The sequence below is a fragment of the Indicator indicator genome, chromosome 13, assembly GCF_027791375.1.
Source record: "Indicator indicator isolate 239-I01 chromosome 13, UM_Iind_1.1, whole genome shotgun sequence".
NCBI classification, from domain to species: domain Eukaryota; kingdom Metazoa; phylum Chordata; class Aves; order Piciformes; family Indicatoridae; genus Indicator; species Indicator indicator.
Genome location: NC_072022.1, coordinates 28,638,569 through 28,658,503, shown reverse-complemented (window position 1 = coordinate 28,658,503; position 19,935 = coordinate 28,638,569). Strand labels below are relative to the sequence as shown.

The window sequence follows — 19,935 nt, the reverse complement described above, 5'->3', positions numbered from 1 at the left end:
AGGATATCTGACCGAGGGACTGCAGCTGGCCATCTGTTCGTGGGTCAGGATTACCTTTCACTGCAGGCCAGCCAAGCACTCACAAGGCAGATCTGCTTTCAGAGGCTTTACCTCCTGGCCGGGAGTTCATTCGGTATCGCTTCACGGTGCCGGCTCCGGGACCGAGACTGGTTAGGGTTACAGGTTAAACAGGGAAAGAGAGCTCCTGGTCTTGTTGGCTGGAAGAAGCAGCCCCTCAGCAAACCCTGCCACTGGGCACGGCCGTCAGAAGAAGGTTTGGTAAAAGAACAAAGCAAAGCCGCGGGGAGGGGTTTCTGGTGTTACCTAACCACGAGGACAGAGTGGTTGCGAACGCGTAGGGCTGTGCATAAGAACGGTGGTCAAATACAAACTTCTGAAGGGGCACAGTTTGAAAGAACTAGAGATAGAAAGATGTAAAACTGCTGGAGAGAGTCCAGAGGAGGCCACAAGGATGATCCAAGGGCTGGAGCAGCTCTGCTGTGAGGCCAAGCTGAGGGAGCTGGGGGTGTGCAGCCTGGAGAGGAGAAGGCTCCAGGGGGACCTCAGAGCTGCCTGCCAGGACCTGAAGAGATCCTGCAGGAAGGCTGCAGAGAGACTTTTGCTGAGGGTGTCTGAGACAGGCCAAGGGGAATGGTTTGGAGCTGAGGCAGAGCAGGGTTAGAGTGGAGCTGAGGAAGAAGTTCTGCAGTGTGAGGGTGGTGAGAGTCTGGCACAGGCTGCCCAGGGAGGCTGTGGATGCCTCCTGGAGGTGTTCAAGGTCAGGTTGGATGAGGCCTTGAGCAGCTGAGTCTAACTGAGAGGTGTCCCTGTTCATGGCAGGGGTTTGGAGTAGATGATCTCTGAGGTCCCTTCCAACCTGAGCCATTCTAGGAGTCTGTTTCTTCATAAAATGGGAGAAAAGTTTTTATGTGCCTGGGGAAATTGTCCTGATCTAGATGGCAAAGTTTCTCAGAGCTGTGAGCATGGGAGTTGTTTCCTCTCCTGCATCTCCAGTCCAGAGGCTGGTGAAAGCTTTTCCCTCCTGTCCTCACATCTCTTTCAATATCCTAGATTTTAAAGGAAAGACATAAAAAGTGCCCTAGGTAGCCAGGTGGGATTAGAAGAGTGGTGGAAGCCATGAAAGTAGATCCTTTGTCGTGCTAAGATCCATCATGTGCAGAAGCAGCTCTGCTGGTATTTGGCCCAAAGTGGCTAAAGCAACATAAAAGATGAATGAAGAGAGGCTGCAATATTATTGAGAACTATCTGTAATCAGGTCAGCATTGATTTTGCTGTCAGCTGAGGTTGCCTTCTCCTTAGATCCTCACAAGTGGTGATGTGGCAGCCCTAGGATGCACTGGGAGCTGGAGTGGTTCTCACAGTGCAGACCTGGCTGCTGACTGACAGGTGGGCAGGGACACAGAAAGGGTTCCCCATCAATTTCCCAGCTAAAGCCTCTCACCTGTTTGTGTACATCTCTGGTGAAAGGTTAGCAAATAAATTAGTCAGCAGCCATGGGACTCAGCTCTGATGCTTTGGGGCTTTTGGTAAAGAAATCTTGTGCCAGTTAGATGGTAGCAAAGAGCTTTTCTATTGCTTGTGGAGAGGATTCAAGCTTGGTTTCAAACTGCACACAAAAAAATATCCCAAATGTAGTAGTAATGTCATCCTCTGTGCTTGTCATGGATACTAAAGCTCTTTAAAACTCACAGAAACACAGAGTTCCACTGCAGTGGGGACTGGAAGAGACCTCTGGAGCTCACCCAGTCCAAGCCTCTGCTCCAGCAGGGCACCCCCAGCAGCTTGCCCAGCAGCACAGTGCCCGGGGGGGTTGGAAGCTCTCCACACAAGGACACTCCACAACCTCTCTGGCCAGCCTGCTCCAGCCCTCCAGCACCCTCACACCAAACAACTTTCTCCTCCTGCTCACATGGAACCTCCTGGGCTCCACTTTGTGCCCCTTGGTCTATCCCTGGGCACCCCTGAGCAGAGCCTGGCCCCAGCCTCTTGCCCCCCAGCCTTTAGCTCTTGCTGAGCATTGCTCAGCTGCCCTCTGGGGCTGCTCTTCTGCAGGCTCTCAGCCTTTGCTCCTCACAGAGCTGCTCCAGGCCCCTCAACAGCTTTGCAGCCTCCCCTGGACTCTCTCCAGGAGCTCCCTGTCCCTCTTGAACTGGAGAGCCCAGAACTGGCCCCAGGACTCCAGCTGTGGCCTCACCAGGGCAGAGCAGGGGAAGGGGTGAAGCTCCCTTGACCTGCTGCTGGCCACACTCTTCTTCATGCAGTGCAGCAGGGATATCTCCAGCTGAATGAGGTTGCCCATGGCCCCATCAGGTTTGATCTTAAATGTCTCCAGGGGTGGGACCTCCCCTGACTTTAATGTTCAACCTAAACCTGCCCTGCTGCAACTTAAGGACATTTCCTCTCATCCTGTCACCTGTTCCTTGGGAGCAGAGCTCACCCCCCAGCTGGCTCCAGCCTCCTCTCAGGAGCTGTAGAGAGCAACGAGGTCTCCCCTCGGCCTCCTCTTCTCCAGGCTCAGCACCCCCAGCTGCTCCTGCCCAGCCCTGTTCTCCAGCCCTTCCCCAGCTCTGTTGCCCTTCTCTGGATCTGCTCCAGCCCTCCATGTGAGTGAGGACAGAAGCTGTGCCCGGGCAGGAGCCAGCTCATTAAGAGCAGCTGCCCAGGCCACTGGAGTCAGTGCTGTGTTTGCTCAGAGTGGTTCCTCTAATTGCTCAGGCCCTCTCTTGCTTCCTGTCTGCTCCACTTAGGTTTCTTTTGTGCAGATAAAAAGCCTTGTGTAAGAAATCACCTCGCTGCTGTCAGTCTGGAGGGCATCTCCAATGAGATTAATGATGTCTGCCTTAATATCAGAAAACTTTGCATAAATGAGATTATGCTTTCTGCTGAAACCTGCCAACTATTATTCATTTGCACCTAAATATTATCTTTAATTAAAAGTTTTAAGGTATCTTGTTCCTCAGCTAATGAGATCTACAGTGATTTCCCCCAGGAATTAATTTACCTTCTTAATTCCTATTCATTTTGGTTCTGTGGCTGTTTAAATGTGATCCAGACTTCAGAGCTTGGTGGAGGAACACATTCATCCAGAACAAAAGGTCATTTTGCCATCTTGACTTTCTGTGTGTGTGTTGGCATTTATAATTCTCTCTGCTCTCTCTCCCTTCCAGAGACACCTGTGCAGGTTCCTGACCCAAACATCCTCTCCTAACACTTCTCTTCAGCTTCCCTTCATGCTCAGGGGCTCTTTCATCTGCACCCATTTCAGTCTGCCTCATGCCTTCTGTGCAGATTCACACAGTCACAGAATTGGTTGGGTTGGAAGGGTCCCTAAAGCTCATCCAGCTCCAAGCCCCTGCCATGGGCAGGGACACCTCCCACCAGCCCAGCTTGCTCAAGGCCTCATCCAGCCTGGCCCTGAACCCCTCCAGGGAGGAAGCAGCCACAGCCTCCCTGGGCAACCTGTGCCAGTCTCTCCCCACCCTCACTGTAGGAATTTCTTCCTCATCTCCATTCCCAATCTCTCTCTAAGTCTCCCATCAATTACACTACACTGGGATCTGTGATGAGCTTGGTTAGAGCTACACAGCTGTGGAAAATGTACCAAACCAGTAGAAAACAGCTAGAGAGCAGACACAGAGAGTCATTTATGGTGGAAGAGACCTTTCAGATATCCAGTCCAAGCCTTACCCCAGCACTGCCAGCTCAGCACTGACCCATGGCCCTCAGCACCACATCTCCACAGCTTTCAAACCCCTCCAGGGATGGGGACTCTACCACTGCCCTGGGCAGCCTGGGCCAGGGCTGGGCAACCCTTTGGGGGTAGAAATTGTTCCTCATGGCCAACATAAACCTCCTCTGGTAGAACTTGAGGCCACTTCCTCTTGTCCTATCACTTGTTCCTTGGGAGCAGAGCCCAACCCCCACCTGGCTCCAGCATCCTCTCAGGGAGCTGTAGAGAGCAATGAGGTCTCCCTCAGCCTCCTCTTCTCCAGGCTGCACACCCCCAGCTCCCTCAGCTGCTCCTCCCCAGCCCTGTTCTCCAGACCCTTCCCCAGCTTGGTTGTCCTTCTCTGGCCCTGCTTCAGCTCCTCAATGTCCTTCTTGGTGTGAGTGGCCCTCAACTGAACCCAGGATTCAAGGTGCAGCCTCACTGGTGCCCAGTACAGGTGGATGATCCCTGCCCTGGTCCTGCTGTTGCAGGACTATTTCTGCCTTGGAGCTGAGTATCCATCAGCTGTGTTTGCTCTACCAGGATTGTTTCTAACCAGAGGGGACTGTCGAGACGTGGAGGTGAAAATTGCTTTCCTGCCTACATGTTTAACTGGGCACAGTGCCAGCAGGCAACTGCACTGGGGGGAAGAGAGCCAGAACCCACATGAAGGTTGTACAGAGGAGAAGAAAGAAAATTGCCAGCTAGTTTTGAATGCCATAATTAGAGCTAACTGATCATGGGCCCTTGTGTTATCAAGAAATGGAGATCAAAATGTGAATATAACATTGAAAAGAGAGGTCCAAAGAAGACATCAAGAAAGGAAGGAAAAAGAAAGACTCCTCAGGTCAGTAGCAAAAGAGGTGTTTCTGCATCATGAGACATCTTCAGAGACTCCTAGAATGGCTCAGGCTGGAAGGGACCTCAGAGATCATCTACTCCAAACCCCTGCCATGAACAGGGACACCTCTCAGTTAGACTCAGCTGCTCAAGGCCTCATCCAGCCTGGCCTTGAACACCCCCAGGCAGGAGGCAGCCACAGCCTCCCTGGGCAGCCTGTGCCAGACTCTCACCACCCTCACACTGCAGAACTTCTTCCTCAGCTCCACTCTAACCCTGCTCTGCCTCAGCTCCAAACCATTCCCCTTGGCCTGTCTCAGACACCCTCAGCAAAAGTCTCTCTGCAGCCTTCCTGCAGGATCCCTTCAGGTCCTGGCAGGCAGCTCTGAGGTCCCCCTGGAGCCTTCTCCTCTCCAGGCTGCACACCCCCAGCTCCCTCAGCCTGGCCTCACAGCAGAGCTGCTCCAGCCCTTTGTTCACAGACTGCAGTGAAAATCCCTGGCTGCAGGAGATCCCTGCCCCTGTTCTTGCTCCACCAGTGGGTACGAAACATCTTCTGTGGCATCAGCAGAGCAGCTGCTGTCACTGCCTTTGCACAGTATCAGCACCAACTTCTCCAAGCTGCTAGGGAGAGTGGTTTGGAACTGGAGCAGGGCAGGTTGAAGCTGGACATCAGGAGGGAGTTCTGCACAGTGAGACACTGGCACAGGCTGCCCAGGGAGGTGGTGGAGGCTCCATCCCTGCAGACATCCGAGCTCAGCCCGGATGTGTTCCTGGGCAGCCTACTCTGGCTGGAGGTGTCCCTGAGACTGCAGGTTGGGTAAGCTGAGCTTTGCTGGTCCCTTCCAACCTGATGCACTCTCTGAAGCTGTTGACAGCCTTCCATTCCTAACTTCCTTGCAGCTCAGCTTCCTCCCACCACACAGCAAGGAGGGGGCTCTCAATAATGCATGAGCTGATAAACTCTGCCTGCCTGCTGTTGTCAGGGCAACAAACACCACTGCAGCTGCAGCAGACACCTCCATGCTGCCTCCACTTGAAGCCTTCCCCACTCAAGGCTTCAGCAAAGTTTAAAAAGAAGAAGTTTGGGGGGTTTGGGGTTTTTTGCTGTTTCTTTGTCCTGTTGCATCACTGGAACACAAACTCATTTCCAAGACCTGCAGGAAAAGCTTTTTCTTTGTTCTATAAGAACTTTTAAAGTCCTTTCTACAAGCTGTAACCCAATGGAGAGTTTCTCAGCTGTTGGCTTGAATTCAGAAGCATCAGAGAATCACAGAATCAATTTTATCTTGCAGCAATGAACTCCTGAGTTCCATTTGCCTCACTGGGAAGCAGCATTTCTTCTCCTCAGCCCTAATTCTGCAGCTTTCCCCTTTATGCTCCCATTTTCAGTCAGCAGAGTGAAAACTGAGGCACAGGAATCCAACCTCCTGCTTTACAAAACAACACAACCAAAGCCCAGGCCAGAGCTGGCCCCAGGGGGAGCTTTTCTCACCAATTCCAGGATTTGATCCCAAAGGAATGTTGGCTGCCAACATGTGCAGGAACTGTTGCTTTACAAAGCCTTTGGCAGCACACCCTGGAGTATCAGGGAGGTTTTTGCTCCTGACTCACTCCAGTCAGTTGCAGCTATCTCATTTTGCCATCCCAATGCCCAACCCAGCAGTAAGTACCTGCTGAAGATGCTGAACTCCAACAGTCTCCTCTGAGGGGAGGTTGAGTTCTTCAACCCTGGCAACCTCTCTGCTCTCTGGCACCAGCACGCTGCAGTCTGAGCACCTTGGCATCCAGGAGTTGGCTTTCCCTGATGTTGGGCAAAATCTGAGTCATGGAATCACAAAATATCTTTGGTTGGAAGAGACCTTCAAGATCATCTGCTGCCACCTTTACCCCAGCACTGAAGGGTCAGCACTAAACCAGGTCCCTCAGCACCAGGGCCACACACTGCTTGAACACCTCCAGGGATGGGGACTCCAGCACTGCCTGGGCAGCCTGTGCCAGTGTCTGAGAACCCTTCCAGGGAAGAAATATCTCTTGACATCCAGCCTGACCCCGCCCTGGGCCTTGCTTTCTCCTGCTGAACAGCAGTGTGTGGCAAATGGGAAAGGCTGCTCTGCAAAGCTGGGCACCAAGAGACTCAGAGTCCCAGAATGGTGGAGTCTAGAAGAGACCTCTGGAGCTCACCCAGTCTAAGCCCCCAGCAGCTTGCCCAGCAGCACAATGCCCAGGGAGCGTTGGAAGCTCTCCACACAAGGACACTCCACAACCTCTCTGGACAGCCTGCTCCAGCCCTCCAGCACCCTCACACCAAACAACTTTCTCCTCCTGCTCACATGGAACCTCCTGGGCTCCACTTTGTGCCCCTTGTGCTGTCCCTGGGCAGCACTGAGCAGAGCCTGGCCCCAGCCTCTTGCCCCCCAGCCTTTAGCTCTTGCTGAGCATTGCTCAGATCCCTCTGGGGCTGCTCTTCTGCAGGCTCTCAGCCCCAGGGCTCTCAGCCTTCGCTCCTCACAGAGCTGCTCCAGGCCCCTCAGCAGCTTTGCAGCCTCCCCTGGACTCTCTCCAGCAGAGTTCTTTCCCTCAACTGTTTTGGGGAAACCCTCCCCTGAGCTGATCAAGCTGGGCAGAGCAATGTCAGCAGCAAGGTTGAAGGTAATTTGAGAGGCCTCAGCCCAGCAGTCCCCAGTCAGGCCTGAGGGGCTCAGCAGTTCCTGTTCAGATGTCTGGGCAGCAGTGAGGGACCCTTCCCTCCTGCCCTTCCCTTCTCTTACACCTAGCCTTAGAGATCCAGAGGCTGAATCTTGGTTTTTAGTGGCAGTGTCCTTTTGGTGGTATTGTTCCAGAGCTGACTGCATCCCCTCCATGCCATCAGCCCAGTGCTGAGGCAGTTGGTTATCAATTGCTCCTAAATGTCAGACAAAAGCAGGGCTGTTTTGAAAGCCACCAGAGGCAGATGTGTAATAACGGTGGCATTAATATTTAATTGCAATAGATATTCCATTCACATACTCCCCAGCTCTGGAACTTGTGTGAGGGCTGAAAGAGTGGTTTGTAAAGACAAAAAACTGACTGAAAGTCACTGGGAAAGGGACCCACAAATGCAGTTTGGCATTTCACAAGTGTGGAGTTCCCCTCAGCAGGGATTAATGAGACTTGCTCCTGCCTCCTTTCACACAGCACAGAATGGGTTAGGCTGGGAGGGACCTTCAAGACCATCCAGCTCCAACCCCCTGCCATGGGCAGGGACACCTCCCACCAGCCCAGCTTGCTCAGGGCCTCATCCAGCCTGGCCTTGAGCACCTCCAGAGAGGGGACATCCACAGCCTCCCTGGCAACCTGTGCCAGTCTCTCCCCACCCTCGCTCTCAAGAATTTCTTCCTCATCTCCAGTCTCAATCTCCCCTCTCCCAGCTCAAAGCCATTGTTCTTCATCCTGGCACTCCCATCCCTTGTCAAATGTCCTTCCCCAGCTTTCTTGCAGCCCCCTTCAGGTGCTGGAAGGATCCAGGATCTCTCAGAACTGTAAACATGGGACTCTGGCCATTGCCTCCAGAGCTGTGCAGACCTGCTGTGTCCTGAGGAAGGTGCCAATCCCTCCAGCACCCCTGGCAGAGCAGCTCCAGAACACAGCTGTACTGCTGAGCCAGGGGCCACACACCATTCAGCAGCTGATTTGGGGAAAAATTCACTTTTCCTTCCTAGAAACTCCCCCAGGGACAGCACCACACAGATCATAGATATCTGGAGCTTACCTTCTGGAGCAGCAGATGTATTTGTAAAGATGTGGTGCCCAGGGACAGGCAAGGGGCAAGGGGCACAAAGTGGAGCCCAGGAGGTTCCATGCAAGCAGGAGGAGAAAGTTGTTTGGTGTGAGGGTGCTGGAGGGCTGAAGCAGGCTGGCCAGAGAGGTTGTGGAGTGTCCTTGTGTGGAAAGCTTCCAACCCCCCCTGGGCATTGTGCTGCTGGGCAAGCTGCTGGGGGTGCCCTGCTGGAGCAGGGGCTTGGGCTGGGTGATATCCAGAGGTCCCTTCCAGCCCCTCAATGCTGGGATTCTGTAAGGCACCAGAAAACTCTGGGACAAACTGCTCTGCCTCATCACCCTAGCTCCAAATCAGACATATTCAGAGCCAGAAGCACAGGAAAGAGCCTGGCCCCAGCCTCCTGCCACCCCTCCTCCCCTTTAGCTATCGATCAGCATTGAGAAGATTCCCTCTGGGGCTGCTCTTCAGGCTTCCTGCATCTCATTTCCAGGCAGCCGCTGAGTGACAACTGCTCTGGGGCAGCAGAGACATCTAGTGGGAAGCAGATTTTTACCGTGGAGGGACAACCCCTCTGAAGTTACAACCTGTTCAAAAACGATGTCCAAGGGCCAGAAGTCTTCTCCTACCACCACCAGCCACCCACCCAGCCCCAGCCTGCCTGGGCTTTCTGAAGAAGCCAAACCTTAGCCAAGCAGCAATTCCAATTTTCACCTGGGGCTAGCTGAGAGCTTCAGCTCCTGCTTCCTTCCAGGGAGAGCAGAGGGATCATGTCCCAGCTCACCCTGCAGTGGCAATTCCAGAGTGACTCAGTGTCTGAGTCTTGCTGCACGGCCTCACATCAGCCACCTCAGCAACTTGCTCCTGGATTTTTTCCTCCTTAGCAAAGGAGGGGAGGGAGAACACTCAGGAAATGAAAATGAAAAAAAAAAAAAAAAAGAAATTACATAATTCTGCACTAAGCCACAATTAGAAATGGAGAATATTCTACATTCTGGACTGCTAATAATACCTCTAGGATTGCTTCTTATCCCTGGTGCCAGCTGAGCCACCACAGCCCTGTGCCATACCTGGATTAAGCTGTGGGTTCAAGCTGATCTCTCCTGAAGCAGGTTTCCAGAGTTCAAGGATCTCCACTAAAAATAACTTCCTTCTGGTAAGTTGACAGCTGGAAAGCTGTCACCATTGAGAGGGGTGGGGTTGGGTTACTGCTGCAAAAAAGGCCCTCAGGCTCAGCCAGTCCTGCTGCTAGCAGAGTGACCCAAGCAGGAGCAGCAGTTTGAGCTGCTGCCTGGCAGGGGTCTCTCAGACACCACCGTGTGAGCAGCAGGGGATCACTGTGAGAGGCTCTCACAGCAGTGAGAACCATTTTTGAACAGCACACAGCTCCCTCTGGAGCTGTTATCAGCACAAAAGGTCCTTGTGGAGATGTTGGCTGACCCCAGGAAACCAGCCATGGGTAGTGACCACTGCACTGAGAAGTTATCAAGCCCCTGCCCACCTGCCTTGATGGTAATTGCTGGTGGCTGGCCAGCAGCCCAAGGGAAAGCACTTTGCTGATGTGATCTCCAGGAGGCTTTGCTGCCTACCAGAGCTCAGGTTACAGCTTTACCTTCTCACTCCTATACACCTCCCCCCGGGGCCAGCTTTAAGGGAGTTGGGCATCAGGAGGAACTTTGTATCACCAGTCCTGAAGAGCCCATCCCAGAGGCACAGAGCTGCTGCAGGGAGCAGAGGAGCCTGAGGGCTGCCCTCCTGGCTGGGGATAAAGATGTGCAGGGCTGGAGCCAGGCTCTGCTCAGGGATGGCCAAGGACAGCACAAGGGGCACTGGGGGCAAGCTGGAGCAGAAGAGGTGCCAGGGGAACAGAAGGGAAAACTTTGTCCCTGTGAGGCTGCTGGAAGCCTGGAGCAGGCTGCCCAGAGAGGTTGTGGAGTCTCCTCTGGAGCCTTTCCAACCCCACCTGGATGTGTGACTCTTGTCAGTGGTGCCCAGGGACAGGACAAGGAGCAATGGGCACAAAGCAGAACCCAGGAGGTTCCATCTGAGCAGGAGGAGGAAGATGTTTGGTGTGAGGGTGCTGGAGCAGGCTGCCCAGAGAGGTTATGGAGTCTCACTGTCAAGAATTTCCTCCTGATGTTGCTGCCTTCTTCCACATTTCATCCCTGACACTCAAACACCTGCCAGCCTTTGACAGAAGAGGAATAATCTTGGAGTCAGAGAATGGTTTTGGTTGAAAGATACTTTTAAAGTCATTTACACCAGCACTGCCACCTCACCACTAAGCCATGGCCCTCAGCACCACACCTCCAGAGCTTTGAAACCCCTCCAAGGGTGGTGACAGTGTGGGACCAAGAGGGATTTACACCTCTGCCTTACAGGGAGATCCAACAGATTTTATTCACTTCTGGAAGAAGCAGAGAAGGAAACCAGAGGACAGCACAATGACAAACATTTACCACTGCAAATCAGTTCTGGACTCTTGTACTGGGGGTCCCACAGCTGGGCACAGCCCTGCAGATGAGGTCTCCCCAGAGCAGAGGGGCAGGATCCTCTCTCTCCAGCTCTGGCAATGGGCACTGGAGGCAACCTAGAGGCTGCCCTTGGCCTTCTGGGCTGCCAGTGCCCATTGCTGGCTCCTGTCCAGCTTCTCCCCCACCCCCAAGGTCCTTCTCTCCTGCTCCCAATCTCATGTGTTTGATTTGGATGATCTCTGCCCATCAACCCCTCTCATTGAGCTGCTTGTGGGACCCATTGGAAATACATTTGGGGGCAGTTTGGTCTGATTCAATAATCTGTGGTTATTTGAAGGCCCCAGGCAGGCAAACAGCAGCTTCACAGCCAGCCAGAGGCTTGCTCCACACAGCTCTCTGCCATCACCCCCAGGCAGAGTGAAAACCACTCCCCAGGCACTCAGCCCAAGCTCATTTTTATCCTCTAGTGAACATCTGTCCTGCTTTCAATTGCTCCAGAAAGGATATTCCATGAAACCTGCTGAAAACAAGAAAAAATCAGTTCAAAGGATGTCAGAACTTTTCTGTTATATCTGCTGCTGGATGCTGCAGAGCAGTGAGGAGATGCTGGAGGAAATGTGAACCACTCTGTTTCACTGCAGCCTCCCCAGAGGTGCAGATCCAGCAGAAGGATGACCACATCCATTTAGAGGAGCCCCTCAGCCAGGGAACACCCCTCAGACATTTGGGGTTCAGGCTCTGCTCCCACAACACCCAGGAGGAGGAAGAAGAGCTAACAGCCAGAGGGTTTGTCCCAAGCCTGGAGGACCTTCTGCAGTCCTCCAGCTGCAGGAGTCACACCCCAGGGAGGTTGCACTTCTCCTCTGGGGGCTCAGCTGTCCCTGACACTCTGGTTTGGTCATTTACTTCTAACCTCAGCATGGTTCTCTTTATTGTTCTGATGTGGAGGTAGCAAATGACATCTCCTTGAGCTCTCAGGTTGGTGTTTGCACCACAGAGGGGCTCAGTACAAACCCAAACCCCTTCTTCTCTGGTAGCCTTCCTGCCTGCCCCCACAGCAAGGAGTCCTGGACAGGACATTCATCTTTATTGAGGTGCAAATCGATTCCCTCTACAATTCATACAGAGCAGTAAAAGCCTCTCCAAGGGGAAGAATGCAGCAGCTGGATGGTGGAGCTCCTCACAGCACTCCTGGAGGACTGGAAGGTGCTGGTCAGGCCACTGGGCTGCCCATCAGCCTCTCCTGCCGCAGAGCCATCAGCCTCTGGAACCACTTCTCCTCTGCTTCTGCCTTCTCCATGAACAGCTGAGAGACAAGGGGGGGAGAAGGAAAGGAGCTTCAGAGTCTTCAGAGTCACAGAATGGCCACTGAGCTCCAAGGCCCTGCCATGGCCAAGGACACCTCCTGCTAGAGCAGGCTGCTCACAGCCCCAACCAACCTGACCTGCACTGGCAGCTCCCACCCCTCTGGGCAACCAGGGCCAGGATCTCACCAATCCCAGTGTCAAACATTTCTTCCTTCTCCAGTCTGACTCTCACTCTTTCAGTTCAAACCATCCCCCCTTGTCTTGTCCCAACAGGCCCTGCTCACAAGTCTGTCCCAAACTTTCTTCTGATCCCTTGAGGCACTGCAAGGCCACCAGAAGGTCTCCCTGGAGCCTTCTCTTCTCCAGGCTGAACAACCTCAACTCTCTCAGCCTGGTCCCACAGCAGAGAGCTTCCAGCTCTGCCAGCATTGCTGTGGCCTCCTCTGGCCCTGCTCCAGCAGGTCCCTGTCTGTGCTGAGGGCTCCAGAGCTGTCCCAGCACTGCAGGGGGGGTCTGAGCAGAGCACAGCAGAGGGGCAGAATCCCCTCCCTGCCCCTGCTGCCCACACTGCTGGGGATCAGCCCAGGCCAGGCTGGGGATGGGCTGGCAGCACTCAGTGCTGGCTCCTCTCCAGCTCTGCACCCCCAGCACCCCCAAGTCCTTCTCCCCAGGGCTGCTCTCCAGCCCTTCATCCCCAGCCTGTGCTGATACCAGAGGTGTAAGACTTTGGCCTTGTTGAACCTCCTGATGTTCACACAGACCACTTCTTGAGCATGTCCAGGCTTGGCTGGAAGAGACCTTGACGATCATCAAGCCCAAGCCTTACCCCAGCACTGCCAGCTCACTGCTAACCCATGGCCCTAAGCACCACATCCACACAGCATTGAAACCCCTCCAAGGGTGGGCACTCCACTGCCCTGGGCAGCACACTTACATTGGGGTGTGCCAAGGAGTTATCATCCTGATACTTGATGGCAGTAGGGATGTTGGCTGCTGGTGGCTCTTTGTCAGGAGCAGATGGCTCAGCAGTGCCCTCCACCCCGCTGGGTGCAGGCTCATACTGGAGCTCAGCAGGTTCTGATGACTGCACAGAAACAAACACAGCTCAGTGTTGAACCCTCAGGCTCCCAAACCTGGCAGCATCCTCACTGAGCACTCAGCTTCCACCCCAGTGCAGCTTGTACCTATGGAAGGATCCTCAGGCAGTGACCTGCTCTGAGCTGGAGCAGCAGCAGTGCTGCTGGGTGCTGGCCCTGCCCAGCTCAGTCCCTGCTCACTCAGGCACTTGCTGAAGCTCAGGGCAGCTTGGCACAGCCAGGGACTGCTGCTAGCAGGGAGAAGCTGATGGGAACAGCTCCTGCCAAGGGCTGGGGGGCAGAAAGGCTCTGCCTGAGACTTGCTCCTGGGCACACCAAGGGCACTGCCACAGCTTGTGCCACACCTTGGGGGGCAAGAAGGCAGAGGGGCCAGCTGTGGGGAGGAGCAGACAGCACAGGGGACCCTCAAGTGCCCACCAAGGGATTGCAGCCCATGGAGGGCATCTTCAGGAGCAAGCTAAGGGATCCCCAGGGTCCAGCCTCTTCTTTCCTGGCTGCTGTCCCAGCAGGACTCTGTCCCTCCTGTCTTCCATCCCCATCCCTGTGTTCCTGAATCCAGTTCCCCTCTGCTGCTGAGTGCAGTCTGGGCCTTGCCCAGTGCCTGCCCCCAGCAGCAGTGGTGCCAGTGGTGCCATCCTGCCTCAGGCCTTGGGTTCCCTGTTGGTTTGTGTCTCTGTGCCTTTATCCCATGGCATTATTCTTCTTCCCATCCCAGCTGGCTTAGTTTCTTTCCCATCCCATCAGCCTCTCTTCCTTCTTCCCTTTCTCTTCCCTTTGGGAATCAGAGGGGTTCCTGGAGAGCCTCTGGCACTGTTCTGGTGCCCAGCCTAGCACTGACCCTTGACAAAGTTGCATGAACGTCTGAGAGACTTCTGGAAAGGCAATGGAATGTTCTGGAGAACATAAACAGTGAGAACTCAACAGCCCTGAGGGGCAGAAGGGAAAGCTGAACCCTACCTTGCCTTGCAGACATCCCAAGACAAAAGCATCCAAGCCCCCTAGAGAACTTGGCAGCCAAAGTGCAGGCACATTCCTGAAACCTGGATGGCTCACAGTGGGGTCGTGGAAAGCTGAGAGCAGCACTGTTTGGTTGCAGGGAGCAAATCCCAGGATCCCAGCACAGTGAGGGCTGGAAGGGACCTCTGGAGCTGACCCAGTCCAAGCCCCTGCTCCAGCAGGGCACCCACAGCAGCTTGCCCAGCAGCACACTGCCCAGGAGGGGTTGGAAGCTCTCCAGAGAAGGAGACTCCACAGCCTCCGTGGGCAACCTGTGCCAGTGTCTCCCCACCCTCACTCTCAAGAATTTCTTCCTCATCTCCAGTCTCAATCTGCCCTCCTGCAGATCCTCTTCCTCCAGATGTCTTCTTCTTTGAGCAGCACACCAAGAAGACAGGAGAGTGGTTGGTGGGGTTCAAGATTGTCAACATCAATGCTCCTTCATCAAGGGGAGCTGAATTAACAGCCCAGCCTCCACCTGGCTCTGAAAGGATCCTGCAGCCAGAAAGGAAATTGCCAACTTACCTTCCTGACTTCTTTACTAGATCTGAAGGCCTGTGGAACAAAGGAGTCGCTTTCAATAGCTTCAATTTCTTTGACTCGCTTCACTTGCTCCACCAGGGTGGCTTGGTCTACAAAGAGAAGGTGGCAGTGTCAGAGGACATTAGTGGAAGCTTTTGGTAACTGCTGGCTCTGAGCAATGCCTTGAATGGATTTTACAACAGCTGATACCAGGAAAAGCCACTGGCAATGTGACCTCAGGTGCTCTGCTGCAGGGATAAAACCTCTGCTGCAGTCAGAATAACAACCTGGAGCTGGGCAGCATTGCTCCAGCCCTGACAGCACTCCAGATGCTAAGGGAAGAAGCATGGAGGTGTCCTTGCAGGATTTATGGCAGGAGGATCTCCTGGAGAATCATCAGATGTTAGGGCTTGGGAAGGACCTCTGAAGATCCTGCAGTCCAACCCCCCTGCCAGAGCAGTGAAGGATTTGGGGATGGGGCAGAAAACTCCATCCAGATGCAGCACTAAAACTACTTCTGCTTGTGTGGAAGTGAGTTTGGCTTAGCTGTGGATGTCCCAATAGGTGAGCCAGCACCTTTGCATCCTCTTTACAGGGAGGGTGAGGAGACACTGGAACAGTTGCCCAGGACACCTCCCACCAGTCCAGGTTGCTCAAGGCCTCATCCAGCCTGGCCTTGAACATCTGCAGGCTTGGAGCCTCCACAGCTTCCCTGGAGGTGCCTGTTCCAGTGCCTCACTGGATCACAGAATGTTAGGGGTTGGAAGGGGCCTCTGGAGATCCTCCAATCCAACCCACCTGCCAGAGCAGGACCACCTAGGGCAGGTCACACAGGAACACATCCAGGTGGGTTTTGAGGATCTCCAGGCAAGCTGAGCAGCTAGGACAGGAATTTCTTCATGTCTGCTCTAATGACAGACTATGGAGGGGGCAAAAAAAAAAAAAAACCAAACCCTCCCAAGAAATAAAATCCTGCAATGTTTGGAATGAGATCAGTGGCATGAACAGGGGGAAGATGGACTGGAGGGAGCACAGCCCATTAGCACATGGGGGGGGCTTTGGGTTTTGTTGACAAACATTATTGGGAGATAAAACAGCTTCCAGATGCTGTGTGTCAGCTGCCAGTGGGAAGGAGAAAAGTATTTCATAGTAAAATCAACAATAATGGAGTCAGAAAGCTAAGAGGCTACAGAGCAAGGATCAATCAATACTAACTCAGTGCAGGGCCAGGCTTTGACCAGGTTAGAGGAGGAAAAACATCAGCAGTGCCTTGACTGAGGGCTTGTTTGAAGCTGCTCTCTGAAATGGCAATTGCACCACTGCTCACAATGAGCTCTCCTGTCACCAGCTCCCTGCCATGCACACTGCACCCTGCAGGGCTGCCTCTGCCCAGCTCAGCCCCACAGACCCCACACCAGAGCCCAGCCTTAAACCCAGCACTGCCCTGAGCATGGAAAGGATTTTGTTGGAGAATGTTTGATTAATGGATTCTTAGAGAGCTGCTTTGGTTGGGAAAGGCCTCTGAGACCATGCAGTCCAAGCATAACCCAACCCCACCATGGCCACCAAACCATGGCCCCAAGAGCCATGGCCACAGGTGTCTGAACACCTCCAGGGATGGGGACTCCACCACCTCCCTGGGCAGCCTGTGTCAATCCCTGACCACTCTGGCAGCAAAGAGATTTTTCCTTATCTCCAACCCTGGTGCAACTTGAAGCCATTTCCTCTCCTTCTAGCACCTGAGACCAGGGAGCAGAGCCCAAGCCCCACCTGGCTCCAGCCTCCTCTCAGGAAGCTGTAGGGAGCAATAAGGTCTCCCTCAGCCTCTTCTCCAGGCTGGCAGAGGGTTGGAACTGGATGATCTTTTAGGTCCCTTCCAACCCAAACCATTCCATGATTCTATGAATCACTTAAAACCTACTCCATTTGTTATTTATAGTATGTAAAAGAATTACTTGAAAGACAACACATTGCAATATACTTCCCAATCTAATCTATTTGATATCAAAAGTACATAAAACATAGTATTTAATTATAGTAATATATATTAAAATCCAATCTAATTGCTAATTATAGCATATAAAATACATAACTTAGATATAGTCAATTAAAAAGGATTTAAAATCAAATCTATTTGCTATTTCTAGCACATAAAATACATTAAGTAAAGGTAGTCTCAGAGGTGAGACCTCCACCATCATTGTACACAAAACCACAGCAAATCAGCCCAAAATGAGCTGCTCCCATGGGGTTCTGTGTTAACAGAGTTCTCCTCTCAGCCTGTGTCCCTTCTCCTGCCCAGCTTGACTTGGGTGAGCAGTGGGAGCTCCTTAGGGATGAAGGACTGACTCCTCACCCCTGGTTTTGGCCACCTCACTTGTTTTGTCCACCTCTCCCCTGTTTTTTTATTTCATCTCAGCTCCTGTTTTGTCCACCTCACTCCTGGTTTCAGCCACCTCATCCCCAGGTTTGGCCACTTCATCCCTGGGTTTGGCCACCTTGCTGCTTGTTTTGGCCACCTCATGCCCGGTTTTGTCCACTCCACCTCCAGTTTTGTCCACCCCCAACCCTGCCCACTCCACCCCCAGTTCTGCCCCCTGCCCGGTGCCTGTCCCCGGCGCCGGCTGCGTGCATCCCGGCGCCTGCACAGCCGTTAGAGGGAGGCAGCAGCACGCACAACGCCGCCGGCCGCATCCTGCCTTTGTCTGCTCCAGCGGGGGAACCGCGGACGCCAACCCCTGCGCACCCCCCAGCATCCCTGCCAGGCGACCACCAGCACACGGCTGGGGGGTGAGGGGCTAAGCATCCAAACCAACACCCTTCAGCCACGATCAAGCCCCCCGGATCCTCCTGCTGCTTCCCTATTTCTCCTCTGAGGCACAGCATCCTTCCAACACTTGGCCACACTGTTTCCCAGCTTTGAGAATTCCAAAGACACAACTTTGGGCTTTTTTTTTTTCTTTTTTTTTTTTTCCCCTGCTGAAGTCATAGAAACAATAAAAACACACACACACACATATAAAAAATAGAGCAGCTGTGGGCAGAGAAAAGTTTTCATTCTTAATTTGTATTCCAGCTTGGAATCATTAAGGTTGGAAAAGACCTCTGAGGTCATCAAGCCCAAGTGTAAGGCTGTAGTAATAACCATAAAAGTTAATGGTAAGTGCTCTGCTCCTTCACTTGTAATGGAATCAAACAGCAAGTTTAAGTACCTCAGGACTTGCTGGGGAGTAGCAGAGTGCTTACAACTTGCTGCTTTAATGCATGAAATATCCCATTAATGGCCATTCCAGTCACAGGCCTGCATTCCCCACTGTTTCTAAGCACATCTGGACACTAAGGGCTTTTACTTGGGAAAAGAATTGAAGTACTGGGGATGAAATCTAGCAGAAGACACAATGGGAAGCTTGAGATTTGGATTGGAGAGCATCACATTGAAGCAATCTAAGAACATTCGGGTCTCTGTTCTAGCCATGGAGTTAACCTCCAGACAGGTTACCCTCACCTCTGAGCTGTTCACACCTGCCAGCTCCTCCAGTCACTCCCAGGTTCAAAGAATCATGGAATCAGAGAGTCATGGAATAATGGAATCACAGAATCATGGAATCAGAGAGTCATGGAATAATGGAATCATAGAGTCATAGAGTCATGGAATCAGAGAGCCATGGAATAATGGAATCATAGAATCATGGAATCAGAGAGCCATGGAATAATGTAATCATAGAGTCATGGAATCATAGAACCATGGAATCATAGAGTCATGGAATCATAAAATTGTTTGGGTTGGAAAAGTCCTCTAAGTTCATCCAGTCCAACCTCCAACCCAACCCTACCATGGCCACCAAACCCTGTCCCCAAGTGCCATGGCCACAGGTTTCTTGAACAACTCCAGGGATGGGGACTCCACCACCGCCCGGGGAGCCTGTGCCAATCCCTCACCACTCTTGCAGGAGTGAATGAAATTTTTCGTAATATTCAACCTAAACCTCAATTTTGAGGCTTTTTAGGGTCTTTTGGGAAATATTCCAGGGGGAAAGTGAAATTGACCTTAATGAAGTGGTAGGAAAACAACTTTAAACCAGTTAAAATGGGAATGGACTGAAGCTTGAGGAGGGGAGATGGACACTGGAGATGAGGAAGAAATTCTTTGCAGTGAGGGTGGGGAGACACTGGAAGAGGTAGTTTAGATGTGGTGTTGGGGATATGGTTTAGGGCTGAACTCTGCAGAGTAGTGCTAATGGTTGGGCTTGATGGTCCTGAGGGTATTTTCTACCTGAATGATTCTGTGAACAGCCTGCCCAGCGAGTCTCTGGATACCTCCTCCCTGGACGTGTTTAAGGCCAGGCTGGATGAGGCCTTGAGCAGCCTGGGCTGGTGGGAGGCGTCCCTGCCCATGGCAGGGGGTTGGAACTGGATGAGCTTTGAGGTCCCTTCCAACCCCAAGGCATTTGGGGTTCTCTGGTTCTCAAGTGCTGGAAGTTTTCCTTCCTTCATAGAAGGAGGTGTGAAGGGCAATGGCTTCAAACTAGAGCAGAGCAGATTGAGATTGGATGTGAGGAACAAGTTCTGCACCAGGAGGCTGCTGGAACACTGCAACAGGTTGCCCAGGGAGGTGGTTGAGGCCCCAGCCCTGGAGATGTTCAAGGTGAGGCTGGAGAGAGCAGTGAGCAACCTGCTCTAGTGCAGGATGTCCCTGCTGAGTGCAGGGGTTGGACTGGGTGACCCTTGGAGGTCCCTTCCAACCCAACCCACTCTGTGATTCCATGACCAGCACCAGCCTGGTGGGGGCTGGTCCTGGCCACATGCCCCCAGCACCCTAGGTCCCACGGGGGAGCCTGCACAGGGCTCACCACATTTGTCACTGTGGCCAAGATCCCAGCCTGGCTGCTCTCCCCTGTTCCTTTCCCCCTTCTTCCCTCAGCACACAAAAGCAGGAGCTGTAATTCAATGCTCAATTTACCCTTGTCTCACAGGAGATTTTTTCCCCGCTAATTGATAGAAATTAAGCCATTAATCAAGCCACCAGCCATCATTCAAAGCAGGGAAGATGAATACAAACTTTCATCATAACCACCTTCCCCATTTTAGTGTTCATTAGCATTAATTTTTAATGCAATTATGCTATTCTTTTACGCTGAGCTCATAAATTACTGCTCTTTTGTTGCCGGCTGGCCTTGTAAAATCCAAGGTAATGCTTTGTGCTCTGATCTTA

The 19,935-nt window shown here is 52.8% G+C and overlaps 1 protein-coding gene across 1 annotated transcript in view; it reads right to left on the bottom strand.

The window, feature by feature from the left end:
* Positions 1 to 12,014: 12,014 nt before the first annotated feature.
* The window catches only part of RSRC1 (arginine and serine rich coiled-coil 1), a 137,689-nt gene continuing 129,768 nt past the window's right edge, over positions 12,015 to 19,935 (bottom strand). The window contains exons 5-7 of the mRNA XM_054385774.1: positions 14,727 to 14,833; positions 13,043 to 13,192; positions 12,015 to 12,107 (exon numbers count right to left, since the gene is read on the bottom strand). Of these exons, the coding sequence (XP_054241749.1) occupies positions 12,015 to 12,107; positions 13,043 to 13,192; positions 14,727 to 14,833 (350 nt within the window). The remainder of the gene's footprint in view (positions 12,108 to 13,042; positions 13,193 to 14,726; positions 14,834 to 19,935) is intronic.